General features: G+C 38.4%; 1 protein-coding gene across 1 annotated transcript; it reads right to left on the bottom strand.

The window, feature by feature from the left end:
- Positions 1–5: 5 nt before the first annotated feature.
- Positions 6–9,082, bottom strand: cnot8 (CCR4-NOT transcription complex, subunit 8). Its single transcript, XM_031308216.2, has 7 exons — positions 8,960–9,082; positions 6,288–6,498; positions 3,791–3,984; positions 2,372–2,533; positions 1,435–1,579; positions 1,187–1,297; positions 6–855 (listed from the first exon to the last, which is right to left on the bottom strand). The coding sequence occupies exons 2-7, from the start codon at positions 6,402–6,404 to the stop codon at positions 727–729; spliced, it is 858 nt and encodes a 285-aa protein (XP_031164076.1). The 5' UTR covers positions 6,405–6,498; positions 8,960–9,082; the 3' UTR covers positions 6–726.
- Between the last annotated feature and the right edge of the window lie 5,622 nt (positions 9,083–14,704).

Genomic DNA, 14,704 nt, shown 5'->3' with positions numbered 1-14,704 from the left:
TTACATTCAAAATACAAAACAATTTAATATACAACTGTTCAAAACAATGAAGAATGTAAAAACAGTACCCACAACATGTGTAAACCTGGCGGACAGCTGGGTCTGGTGGCTGAATGTACAGAAACGACAGTAGTTTGCCCCAAAAAACACATGCATAAACCAAGCACAGTTAAACAACTTGATGCACACTGTTAAAAGGTTCTGAAAGTGGAAAAGAGCTAAAACATTTTTATTTTCATCAAAATTATACATTTTAAATTTACAGGCCCTTCCAACATTAACTTAAAAAAAAAAATGAAATCCCTGCAACAAGAGACGAGTCCCGCTGATGAGAACGACAGTCGGAACTGAAGAATCGGACTGTTTAGTTTTTTGGCAACGTTTGGTCTGAGATCACAGTATGATACAGGCGCTGGTCCCATGCTGTTAAAGAAGGGGGTCACTAGAATGTGGCATTAAAAAAAGTGTTCTGAGTATATGAACATATACTCAGTAAAAGCGACTAAAAAGAAACGACTGAGCCAGTGAAAGGATCCAATGTCACTGCGAGTCCGTTTGACAGTCACTCGGGGAGGAAAAAATTTGAAAGAAATCTATTTTGTTTTGTCTCGTGTTGTGTCTCGTTCCGAGTGTTGCGGGAGATCAGAGGGTGGGGGGGTGGGGAAATCTGCTGGTTGGGTGTTTTTAAAAACAAGCGCGTTCCACTTTGAGAACGGGAGCGCTCAGTCAGTGCTTGTTGTTCGTCTCCTCCTGGCCCGAGCTGGAGATGCCGTTCTGGGGTTGGGTGGAGCCCGAGCCCAGGCCGTACAACCTCCCACAATACTTTGCGTCGTCAATGTTGTCTTCGAAGAAAAGCTGAACAAAACAGATTTGGGGTTAGATCGAACCAGCTTTATTACCTAAAACACACCTTCCATTCGTACATGCTGTATGATATCGTCCATCGGCACAACCCTAAAACGTTTGACATAACGCTTTTTAGTGAGGGTCACTCGGTTTTTGATGATGGTTTATGACTGATTAGGGTTAGGGTTCATGTGTTCATGACAGTGTCATGTCACTCTTATATAGATACCTTCAAGTAAAGTGTTACCGAATTTTCTAGTAATAAGTTCAAAGAAAAGATTGTCTGAAAATGTGCAGATCAACTACAAAAAACAACCTCTGGATATTTGTGCGGCTGTACCTCTTTCATCCTGAAGAAAGCCATGCCGGTGAGTAGCGAGTCGGATCCAGCCTGGTGCTGCCGCCCGATCCTCTTCAGCTCCAGCTGGTCTGCTACTTCCTGTAGCCCTCCCTGCACAAACACACACATACACACACAAGTCAGACGTCCCGTTTGTTTTGACGGAGCTTGACAGGGTTCGTCTCCTGCGTTAAAGTGGAGGATTAAAGAACCTGAGCCCCCCTATATCTGTATCCAGTCCAGAATACCTTTAGGTTCTTGCAGCTCTTCATCAAGTATTTGACATCGTAGATCGCGGGGAAGAAGAGGTTGAGGATCTGGAAGAAGTCGTGTTCCTCCTCAGGGAGCCGTGCGTCCGTCAGGAGCTTCACCAGGTAGCCAAAGTCGTAGCCACTGAGAAACACAAAACAGGGATTTGGGTCAGCGTTAAGTCTTGTGTTGCCAGACCTTTCTGGCCACACCACGCAACAATCCGGGATAGGAGGAAAACGTGCTCTGGTTTATTGGCATTTCTTTAAACCAATCACAGTCGTCTTGGGCGGCGCTAAGCTCCGGTCGCAGCGACGGTGGCTCTGCTAGATAGTCTCGGGAAGGAACCTGTTTGAACCCCGCGAAAGAAAACGCCACATACAATATTAAATTAACTGTTGACACAATACAGTAACGTGAGCCGTTTAAATTAGCTGATACATGGTTAAACCTCATCAGCTCTTAGCATTGTATCTCCGTGTGTACTTCATCAACAGCAATCCCACCAATCGGTCCCAAAACGTCCCAGTTAGAGAGGAGATGCCCTAAACATATTCTTAGTAAATCTTAACAATCATTCCCCGACCGAACCAAGCAGACCTGCCTTGTTGCACCATCCAAATTTTCCTTAAAACTTGCCATTTTCAGCATGTAGCGTCACTCAGAGGTTCCGGTTAATGTGACTCGATCCGACCGGAGTTTAAAGTTCATTCAAAGGCGGCGGAACGTGAGGGACATCCAGCGGCACCGAAACTACCCCGTAACTATGTATTGTTGGTCCCGTCGGTGATAAAGACCAGGTCGGGGTGGACTGGATAAGCTGCCACCATGGCTCAAAGTTGAAGCCAGTGTTTGGGTACAAAGAGTTAAAGAAGAAGACTCCTCCGAACTGGGACCAACAAAGCAACGCTGAATCCGAAACGAAAACAAACTGACCTGTGGAAGGAGAGCCACTTGACGTTTTCACACAGCACCAGACCGGACGTCATGAGGAGCTCGGCGAAGTAGAGCGTTTCGATCCCCTCCTCTTCATGTTTTTTAAACTGGAGGCCCGAGTTCTGGAGCAGGTCTATGGAGTCCTGGGAGTACATGTCTTCTCTGTGAGGATTACAAAAAAGGGACAGACAGACATTCAGGGAGTGCTATCATCAAGCTCAACCATTGATTAGATTCTAATCGGGGTGTCAAACACACGGCCCGTGGGCCAGAACCGGCCCACCAAAGGGTCCAATCAGGCCCACTGGATGGCTTTGCAAAGTGTGAAAATTGCAGCGACATAATTAATCCCAAATTTACCACTTTGATCTCGGAGAATATCCGAGTTCTTTTTCCGTAAATTTACGACTTTAACGTTAAAAATTCAGAGTTTTTTCTCTGAACATCACCCCCACTCTCTCGGGTCCGTAACATTATTTTTTCCTATAACAGCCTAAAGGCTGTTTTATGCTTCTGCGTCACCTCCACGCCGTCGCTCCTACGGCGTCGTGACCCTTTCGGAGTTGTGCGTTAGGGTTGCTTTGCATCGCGGTGCGTTTCGCCGCCATAACGCTAGGGGGGTGTCGCCTGTGTCGGTGTCGCTCACCACCAAAACGGTTCTCAGGATGGCAAACCCCATACTGTCTTGCTAAAATATGAATCTTATTTGTCTGGCCTTTTCTTGCTTAGATTTTGTAAAAAGGGATCGAGAAATAGACACCGTAAAACTGACCTAGTTACTGTAACCAGAAAAGAAGTCTGAGGTTATTTGCGAGGTGTCTGCCAGCCAGTTTATGTTATGTTAGCGAGCAAACGTTAGCACAGCTGCCCACAAAGCACTGCTCGCTGGCAAAGAGCTAAATTTCAAAACGTTACTGACATATAGACACTTTACAAACGGATAACCCCGTCATTGTAACCAAAATATGTCTGAGTTTATTTGCAAAGCTTATGTCAGTGAACTAGCATGTTGCTACTCCCCACAGTAGGCTGCTGGAAACAGCGACTATCAACACACAGGACCAGTTGACCAATCACAGTCCTTGACGCAAAGTTAGACATTTTTGGAGGTGCACGTCGAGCTACGGCGGAGGGCTCGGGGAGGGGGTCTGCGGGAGGGTACGCCGTCGAGTCGACGCAGAAGCATAAATCAGCCTTTAGAACGCTGCCGTAGCAGAAGCAACCTGCGTTTGCCAACATCAAGCTGACGAGAAACTCTGTGGCGGATAACGTTTCTGAGCTTTCTGAGAGTGGTTTACTTGTCCGGCCCACTTGAGATCAAATTAGGGGGATGTGGCCCATGAACTAAAAAGGAGCTGGCCCCCCCCCCCCCCCTCCCCCTCTAACCATTAGAAAGGTGCATGGAGACGGTGAGCCTACGTGAGGTTGAACTTGAAGTTGAACTGCCACGTGGTGGTGCCGGGGGGGTAGTCTCCGTCCTCGTTCATGAACGAGAGGCCGAGCTGGATGATCTTCAGGAGGTCGACGTTACACCTCAGCAGCTGGTACTGGTAGTCTACGGTGCTCCGAAACTCGCCGATTGGCCGGACAACCACTCCGGGGAATTCTGTGTCCTGATGAAAAAAAAAAAAAGACATTAACAGAAAACTTTCCCCTGTTCCTGCACGGTCATTTCTCAGCAGCGTGTAACGATCCACTAGAGTGGAACAGGGATCAACCAATTATCGGCCCTGGCCAATTATCTGGGCCGATATCTGGCAATTTGCATATTATCTGTATCAGTGTTTTATTTTATTTTTTATAAGCGATAAAGATAGTTATTATAGAGTGCGCTACTTTGGCTCCGCTACAGCTCTGTCAGCAGTCTGCAACGCCTGCAATAAACTGGTAGCGTGTTTAGACTTCAGGCGGCTATTTGTGTTTTTTTTTTAACTCTGTATTCCGGTTAGCGTTTCAGTTGTATTACATACTTGCTTAAAGCGTAACTCTCGCCAAAATGCGACTTAGGGTCTTTTTGTGAATGTACCCGAGTCAAACTTTAGTTTAAAAGCATATTTAGGACGGAATCGCCACTTTTAAGATTTATTGTATTCTCGTTTTTCGGTCAAATGGCCTTTTGAATGGGAGTGCTAGGGGCACTTTTATGCTAGCCTCAAAATAGCTATTTTTAAAACACTAAGAAGGCTCAACACAACATGAGACTTTGCTCCAAGTATCACCAGGGGCTCTACACCTTAACGAAAGCATTGACAACATTGTTTGTGTACCCAGAGTTTACTAAAGAGAAAGGTTTTGACAACTCACCGTGGCTCTTGTTATTTCCGGCCCCTATCACCTCGGCAGTCAAAACGAGTCGATATCCGAATGCTAATGAACGGACTCCATACAACGTGTCCAACGACAAAACAAGAACTAATCCGTGCATTTATATGGAACTAAGCTTTAGGAGCTTTCCATCTTTACTCTCCTCCCTGTTATGTTGCATTCGGAAATCGATCGTTTTTGACTGATAAAATGGCTGCGGCCGGAAACAGACATACGGTAAGTTGTTCAAAACCTTTTTTAGTAAACTCTGGGTACACAAACAATGTTGTCAATGCTTTCGTTAAGGTGTAGAGCCCCTGGTGATATTTGGAGCAAAGTCTCATGTTGTGTCGAGCCTTCTTAGTGTTTTAAATATAGCTATTTTGAGGCTAGCATAAAAGTGCCCCTAGCACTCCCATTCAAAAGGCCATTTGACCGAAAAACGAAAATACGGTAAATCTTAAAAGTGGCGATTCCGTCCTAAATATGCTTTTAAACTAAATTTTTGACTCTGGTACATTCACAAAAAGATCCTAGGTCGCATTTTGGCGAGAGTTACGCTTTAAAGCATTTAAACTAACTTTTGTGTTGGAGTTTGTAACATTCCAAAATGTTAGAAGCAAATTGATTTCAAATCATTTTCATCCAGTTTGCAGAGATTAGGTCCTCTTGCAATCAAGACAGACATCAAAAAGCAAAATAGAGACAAATGAGTTGCTGATTAACAACTACAATCCTTCAAATGTAGGCGTTTCTGCTCCAAAATGTATTTTAATATTATAATTTACCAGTTTACCTTTAAAATAAACACTGATGATTTTGTGGTTATAAAAGATAACAATATAAACATTAAGTCTGACCAACAGGAGTGATTTTCAAATGTGTTGGGAGTTTATCCTAGTCTAGTTATCACCAGACCAAGCTCAATCTTTTAAGATTGAACATTAGTCTGGGGAGTCTGCTCTGTATTTTCTACTGCACAAGAGGCGTGATCAACGGGCCTAGTTCAAATGACTCTGGACGCAATTGGATAGTCCTTCAACCAATCAGACCAACGATCCAGGTGACGTACGTAGGCTTTTACCAAAGCCGGTCGGTAGTAAGGAAAATCGACCGATCCTTCTCTTTGTAGGAATTGTTCCAGGGCAAGTTTCTGTTTTTCAGAGAAAACTTGCCTTAAAAATCTTTTAAAGCAGCAGCGACAGCGGCATCAACGGGTCGCTGCGCTTCGCTGGCCAGCTTGTTCTACGTAAACAACAAGCTGCTTGGTCGCTTCTCTATCGTCATCGTGTTAAACCCGCCAGGTGGATAAGCCAGTTTGTGATTGGTCCCTGCAGATTTGTAACGGAAGCAGGATAGATAAATGTACAGGTTTCCAGCCTGAGCTGCAGGGAGAAATCAAATCGCCGGCAGATCGGGCTGGGTTTATCCCACTACCACTATATATATATATATATATATATATATATATATATATATATATATATATATATCAAAGTTTTAAGGCTTTAGAAAACATCTAAAAAGGCCTCAAGATTTCAAATGCAACGTATTTGAGTCAGAACATAGGCTGATCAGCAACTCTCTCATCTCAAACTTGTCCATCTCTTACCATGGCGATGAAATTGTAGCTTTGAATAATCTGCCGGATCTTCCTCATTTCCTCCTCCACATTGCTCGCCCAGACTTCACAGATTATTTGGCTGGAATCTGTAAGTGCGGCTGGCATGTTGGCAGGTCAGGAAGAGAGCTAAAAACCCCGACAATCCTGCAGCGCTGGTGAAGGGGGCGGAGGGGAGGCAGGTGAAGAAGAAAGAACAACTCTGGGAGAGGATGGAAGGAAGAGAAGAGTTGGTGGATTAAATCTCACTGCAACATGATGCATGATGAAGATTAGTGTTAGTACAACTTAACGGTAGGGTATCAAAACCCGGTTCCACTATGGAACCGGTTCCTACGCAACCGGTAGGAATCGGACCGGAGTAGAGAGTAAATTTTGGTTCCTCATTTCGGTTCCACTTAATGTGTCGACTGAAATATTTTCCCTCTGTCGCTCCGAAACGGATGTAAAAATATCACCCTTTCTCTGTAGTCTACCGTTAGCTAGCTACCGTAAATGTAGGCTACTTTTAAAATGCCATACTTTCCCTCTGGGCTCACCAAAACGGACGTAAAAGCATATTAACCATTCACTGCACGTGATCGCTAGTAAACATATTACACTTGTTCTGCTAGTCTATCGTTAGCTAGCTAGCTTTTAGTGCATTTAAAAGGCCTGAAGCGAAGGTCGAAAGCGTGGCTGTATTTCACAGCCGAGGATTCCGACATCGCAAAATGCAACAAATGTGTTTCAAAATGATTACCTGCAATACTGTAGAGCTGGGCAATATATAAATATCGTGATATGAGACTAGATATCGTCTTAGATTTTGGATATCGTAATATGGCATAAGTGTTGTCTTTTCCTGGTTTTAAAGGCTGCATTACAGTAAAGTGATGTCATTTTCTAAACTTTCCAGACTGTTCTAGCTCTTATATTGTTTGCCTTTAACCACTTAGTCATTATATCAACATTACTGATGATTATTTATCAAAAATCTCATTGTGTAAATATTTTGTGAAAGCACCAGTAGTCAACTCTACAATATCGTTGCGGTATCGGTATGGAGGTATTTGATCAAAAATATTGTGATATTTCATTTTCTCCATATCGCCCAGCGCTACAATACTGTTAGGTGACTTAGGTTTACTTATTATACATTAAGTACTTTAAAACGTTAATATATTGTTACATTTAAATAATTTTCAATTAAAAAAAAGCTCCGATTTCAGTTTTTCAAGAATCGGTTTAGGAATCGGAATCGTTTTATAAGTACCGGTTCGGCATTGGAATCGTAAAAATCCAAACGTTACCCAACCCTACCTAACGGTGTGCCATATCATATCGTTCATGATTAACACCGGTACAATTTTAATATAATGTGTAAAAACTCAAATTGTGATAATGGCAATATTCCGACTTGTTTCAAATTTGGCAAATGTTTAGATGTGCACTTAGTTGTACTATTTATATTCAAACAGAATCTGAATCTCACTCTGAGTTACTGTTTACAAACTAAAGAACTGTGGATTGTTTTGTTTTTTTACTTAATATTTGAAGGCAAACTTAACATGTATGCTGACATGTAAAACTTGTATGTTCTTGAAATTAATAGCAAAATATTGATCTGTTTTTTGTCATATCATTGTCAGATATGTCCTGAAATATTGCGATATTATTTTAGAAAGGTTCACAAATTCACAGAGCACACGTTAACACACACAAACAAATTCACAAAATAAACAACGCAAATATATAGAAAACGTTTTTTTTTCTTTCTACACTCTACTTTAATAGCTACACCACTATCTGAGCTAGTTTAACTTTACTGTATATATTTCTATTTTTTATTTTTGTATTTATAAAAATGGCAAGATTGTTCTTTGCACCATTTTTTGGTCTTATTTTCAACAATTTTACTCTTGTGAAGCACTTTATGTTCCGTAAAACGCGCTATATTAAATCAAGTTATTATAATAAATACTGATGCACTCTGATACTTTCATTACAATAAAACCAACCTTAATTAAGTTTATAAACGATAACCTTCTTAAGACATACATGAGTTATATTTAGTTTATGTTGAAACTGATATGTGTTGATTCAACATTAGGCTGGAGTATCGAGATATACGGACGTGTTTTTTTAATATTAATATTTGTCCTCCACGCTAATTGATTTACGCTTTTTCATAACCTGCAACGAGTCCTTGAGGATTGGTATGCAAGATGATTTCCTTTTGAGATGAACTACGTTTACCATGACAACAAATTAACCTTATAGCTACAAGTTACAGTTGTGTATGTTATCGGGCTAACTAACGTTAATCCAACAGATATCCGACAGAAGGACACCATATATGATACGTATTTTTCTTAACTGTAAGTCTTTGTGTTTAGCAACTCTGTGGGCTGTATTAACCGCACAGTTTGAAATACTACAGATATTAACTTAACGACGTTGCAGCGAGGGAATGAAGCGCTAGCTGAGTGCTTAGCATTAACGGCTAACGTTTACAAAGCTAATCCTCGCGTTATCGGGAAAGCTAACAACACCGGAGCAAAGTATACATGAAAAGGTTCTTGCTTTATCGCTTCTCAGTGTGTCACAGCAGCTACGCACACAGCGTACTTGACAGAGTGTGACTGTGGAAAGTATAAAAGTATTAAAAAAAATAGGTTTACCTCAGAATTTCCTCGACGTAACCTGCCAAGCTAGCTGCTAGCGCATCTGTTCGTTTTCGCCTTCTCCTGCTTCTTCTTTGTGTATATTGGCGGATCGCAATCAGATGGTAAATGTGCACACCGCCGCCTACTGTCTATTGATGGAAATTACACAGGAAATACATAGACTAAAATAAAATGTACATCAGTAGAAAAATAATAATTTCCATTTGTTCTAACCTTTTTCTTTAAACATCCATCATAATTTTTTTAATAAATACAGCACAACAAGTAACAAGTAGGCATTATTTTCTGTTTAAAGAAAAGTGTAAAGAAAATTTAAATAATATATGTTTAAAAGAATAAATAATAAATAAATAAAATAGATTTTAAAAAGTAATTGAAAAAAATGAATACATGAAAAATAGAAATTGTAATGAAAGAATTTGCAATAAAAATAATAAATGAAAATAAATAAATGAAAGAAAGACAGGTTGAAATATGTACTCCATGAGAGAATAAAATAACACAAATAAAACTAGAATATGCATTTCCTACAGAAAATGCTTGTCAATGCTGAAAAGCTAAATTGCTGAAGCTAAACTGGATGGCTGGCATAATTGCGTAAGAATTGCGTATCAAAAAAGTGTTAAAAAAGTCATAGTATAGTATGTCGAAAAGAGTTCTTAAAGAAAGTCATAGTATAGTATGTCGAAAAAGTCATAGTTTAGTGTGTCGGAAAAAGGGATAAAAAATCATGATATAGTATGTTGAAAAAAGTGAAAAAGTCATAGTATATATATAGCATGTCGAGAAGAAAAGGTCATAAAAAAGTCATAGTATGGTATGTATAATATGTCGAAAAAAAGTCATGGTATAGCATGTTGAAAAAAGTTGCTGCTGTTCCATCTCTGCTGCCTGCCTCCATGTTATGTCTTGTATGTGTTGCCTCTGTGACTATTCTCCTCTCTCTTGTCTCCTCTGTATTGTCTTTACTGCATGGACTGCTTTAATGCCTTTGCCATCATCTGTGCTTGCTTGTTTGTGTGCCACTTGTTTGTATGTCTTAATCCTTTTTGCATAGGCCTGCTGTCATTATAGATGTAACGGAATTTATTTTAATTTGTTAACCATTGTATTTGTGGATGCCTATTGTCAGCTGGCCGGGGACTACAGCTGGGAATTAGCCGTAGAGGCTAAAGCTGCTTCTTTTACTGTACAGTGTGAATTAAGGGGGACTGTCCATGCTATTATAAACTAATAAACTAAACTAAACTAGAATAGTATGTTGAAAAAAGTCATAGTATAGCACGTCGAAAAAAGTCATTGTATGGCATGTCGAAAAGTCATAAAAAAGTCATAGAATAGTATGTCGAAAAAAGTCATGAAAAAGTCATTGTATGGTATATCTAAAAAAAAGTCAGTATAGTATGTCGAAAAAAAAGTCGTTAGTTTAGTATGTTAAAAAAAGTGAAAAAAGTCATGTCGGAAAGAAAAAGTTACAAAAAAGTCATAGTATATTATGTTGAAAAAAAGTCACAAAAAAGTCATATACACTATATATGTCGAAAAAAGTGATAGTTTAGTACAGGGGTGGCCAACCAGTTCAGCATTAAGAGCCACAAAAAAACACGCACCATAGCAAAAAGCCACACAACACATGCACGTCCACACTACAACAGCAACAGTGACTTCCAGATCTGATGACAGTCATAATACATAGCAGTTTTCATAGTTTTGTTTTCTTACTTAGACTGACTCAGTGGGAAACCTGACAGTCTTTTTTATCCACAATCCTTTTCAGGTCTTGCTAGAACTAGGTTGTGCCACTCGAAACGACTCTTTCACTCATTTGTCACTAGAGGGGCTTTCAAACAATCTGATTCAGCAGTGAAAGGCTTTTTTTTTTCCTCGGGTTGCAGAATTTGTCCTCAAAACTCTGCTGCATTATTTTTTATTTTAAAATAATTGGCAAATGTATTGGCAAGTGAATTCCATTTTTTTTTTGTACTTATCTGAAATGTTTCAAAAAGTAAAAAATAAATAAATAAATAAATCCACCAATAACACAGCCCCCAGCCACACAGTAAGAGCCTCAAAGCAGCAGGCAAAGAGCCGCATATGGCTCAAGAGCCACAGGTTCGCCACCCCTGGTTTAGTATGTCGAAAGAAAGTGATAAAAGTCATAGTGCTAACCACCGAGCCACCGTGCCTCCAAATAAAGTATATTGAAAAAAGCCATTAAAAAGTCTGTCAAAAACAAGTAAAAGTATAGAATGTTGAAAAAAGTCTTGAAAAGTCATAGTATTGTATGTTTCTAATATTTGTAATTGTAATACGTCTGATTCTCTGACCATCAAGGCTCCCCTCAAGGCTGCGTGCTTTCTCCTCTGCTCTTCTCCCTGTACACCAACAGCTGCACCTCCAGTCACCAGTCCGTCAAGCTCCTGACGACACCACCCTCGTTGGACTCATCTCTGGTGGGGATGACAAGGCCCCAGACCCCAACTGACACTGACTTTTAACCCGCCCCCCTATCCCTAGCCACTACACTTGCACTAACCTTCATCCTGGACTTTACATCTGCCCATTGCATACACTATATATTCGTTGCATATTTTGTACTCAACCCATTCAGCCTTTTTTTATTACTTGTATGTATATATTTGTTTTTCTGTTATTGTTTAATTTATATTAATGTTTAATATGTTTGTTTGTTTATGTATGCACCTTTCACCAAGGCAATGAAACCTTTTCTCATTCTGATTCTGATGTTGAAAAAAGTAATAGTATAGCATGTCAAAAAAGATATATAGTATGTAGAAAAAAAGTAATAAAAAGTCATAGTATAGTATGGTGAAAAAAAGTGATTAAAAAGTCATAGAATAGTACGTCGAAAAAAGTTGTAAAAAAGTCATAGTATAGTATGTCGAAAAAGTTATTAAATAAAGTCTTAGTATATTATATTGAAAAATGTGATAAAAAAGTCATGGTATAGTATGTTGTAAAAAGTAATTTAAAAAAAAGTCATAGTATGTCGAAAAAAAGTGATAAAAAAAAAAGTCATGGTATAGTATGTCGAAAAAGTTATTAAAGAAAGTCATAGTATAGCATGTTGAAAAAAGTGATAGAATAGTACGTCGAAAAAAGTCATAAAGAAGTCATAGTATAGTATGTCGAAAAAAGTCATAGCATATTATATTAAAAAAATGATGAATGAAGCCATAGTATAGTATGGTGAAAAAAGTGATAAAAAGTCATGGTATAGTATGTTGAAAAATGTGATTAAAAAAAAAAGTCATAGTATAGTATATCAAAAAAGTGATAAAAAAGTCTTAGAATAGTACGTCGAAAAAAGTGATAAAAAAAGTCATTGTATAGTATGTTGAAAAAAGTCATAGCATAGTTTGTCGAAAAAGTTATTAAAGAAAGTCATAGTATACTATGTCGAAAAAAGTCATAAAAAAGTCATAGTGTAGTATGTCGAAAAAAGTCATAAAAAAGTTATAGTATATTATATCAAAAAAGTGATGAATGAAGTCATGGTATAGTATGTCGAAAAAAGTGATAAAAAGCCATAGTATAGTATATCAAAAAAGTGATAAAAAAGTCTTAGAATAGTACGTCGAAAAAAGTGATAAAAAAGTCATTGTATAGCATGTTGAAAAAAGTCATAGCATAGTTTGTCGAAAAAAGTGATCAAAAGTCATAGTATAGTCTGTTAAAGAAAGTCTGGAAGAAGGTGCAAACCAGCCCGGTCTGGTAATCAAACCAAGAGTCTGGAGTGCCTACTTGCTGGTGCAAGCTGGAGCACTGCTAACCAGTGAGCCACCATGCCTCCGAATAAAGAATGTTAAAAACAATCATAACATAGTATGTTGAAAAAAGCCATAAAAAGTTATACTAGAGTATGTCGAAAAAAGTGATAAAAATGTCATAGCATAGTATGTTGAAAAAAGCCTTCAAAAAGACATAGTATAGTATTTCAAAAAAGTCATAGTGCAGGACGATGAAAAAAATCATTAAAAAGTCATAGTATGGTTTGTCAAAAAGTGAGAAAAAAGTCATAGTATGGTATGTAACAAAGTCAGTGCAGCCATTTGAAAAAAAAACAATGTATAGTATGTTGAAAAAAGTGATAGAAAAGTCATAGTATTTGGTATGTAAAAAAAAGTCATAATATAGTATGTTGAAAAAAAGTCATAAAGAAAGTCATAGTATAGCATTTCGAAAAAAAAGTGATTAAAAAGTCAAAGTACCGTATATCAAAAAAGTCATAGTGTACTATGTCTAAAAAAAGTCAAAAAAGTCATAGTTTAGCATGTCGAAAAAAGAAATTAAAAAGTTATAGTATGGTATGTCGAAAAAAGAAGTCTGTATGGCAAGATGGAAAAAAAAAATTATAATAAAAGTCATAGTATAGTATTGTAATATTGTATGTCAAAAAACTGGGGGGCCAGGGAATCTAGTATGTTTAAAAAAAGTGATAAAAAAGTCATAGTACGTACTGTACCCAACCAATTACAGCTTCTCATTTCCAACCGCCGCTTTGCCCCTGAGCGTCTCATACTGACTATTTCTCTGATTACAGCTAATACTACTAGTAATTTGGTTATTTCATATTATTGTTTAGTCTCCCAAGTAACCAAGGAAAATAAGTTTTTTCCTAATCATATTTTGTGATTCCATACCTATTTAGAGTTTAAATAAAAACATCCTACAATTTACACATTTCATTTTAATTTTAATTTTACAGCATGTCCACTGTAGTGGACATCAGGATCATTTGAGTACAAAAAGAGACAAAGTTGCTAGATACAAATTTTACCAGATTATAGAGTTTTGATTAACTAAGAATACAGACATTTATGGCTGTAGAGTGATTATTATCCAAGAATACAGACATTTTGATTTAAAAATAGACACATTTATCATTCTTGAATCCTTTTCCTTGCATTTTGCAAGGATATTTTTACTATTAAAGCTTAACACTTTGTTATGTCCGTATCCTTTGATTGGTCCCCTTGAATCCTTTCAGCGTTATTTGAACAATGAACATAGAACTAATGTGTAACAGATTTTTGGGGATTCTTATCCTTCTGTCAAACTAAATCCAATCTAGTTTTTTCCTTCACTCTTCATTTTGTTCTTAGTATTTTTTTTGTTAGTGGTGATAGTCCTGGAAGCAATTTCTCATTTTGGTAATGCAGAGGAACATCATACATTTGGTAGATCTCATGTACGTCTTGCTCTTGCAGCCCTTATTTCTAGGGATGTCCAGATCCGATCACGTGATCGGAAATCAGGCCCGATCACGTGGTTTCAGACTCGATCGGAATCGGACGTTACCTCCCGATCAGGACTCGGATATATATGTATATATATTCTCAATATTTTTTAACACATTTATAGTTATGCGGTGGCACAGAGTTAGACCCTTTTGACTCCACACAGAAACAGAAGCGCGTGTGGCATGACATCACTTTGTTGCAGAGACGCTATTGGTTAAATGCCGACAAAGTAGAACAGCAAGCAGCTTGAAGCGGAAAGCGCGAGTATGTCTGCGGTCTGGAGGTATTATAAAGTTGATGACAACAACATTGCCATAGCAAACTGTGAGATATGTAACAGAAGTGCTCTGTTTGTTAACAGAGTTGTTGAATGTTAAAATAAGGTGAATTAAATAAAAAATAAGGAACATCCTGGATCTGTTTTTTCGCTCTTCTTTATTCTTTTTTTTATATATTAAGTATCGGATCGGGACTC

The sequence above is a fragment of the Sander lucioperca genome, chromosome 13 (genome assembly GCF_008315115.2).
Source record: "Sander lucioperca isolate FBNREF2018 chromosome 13, SLUC_FBN_1.2, whole genome shotgun sequence".
Classification (NCBI taxonomy): domain Eukaryota; kingdom Metazoa; phylum Chordata; class Actinopteri; order Perciformes; family Percidae; genus Sander; species Sander lucioperca.
This window is presented reverse-complemented; position numbering and strand designations above follow the sequence as displayed.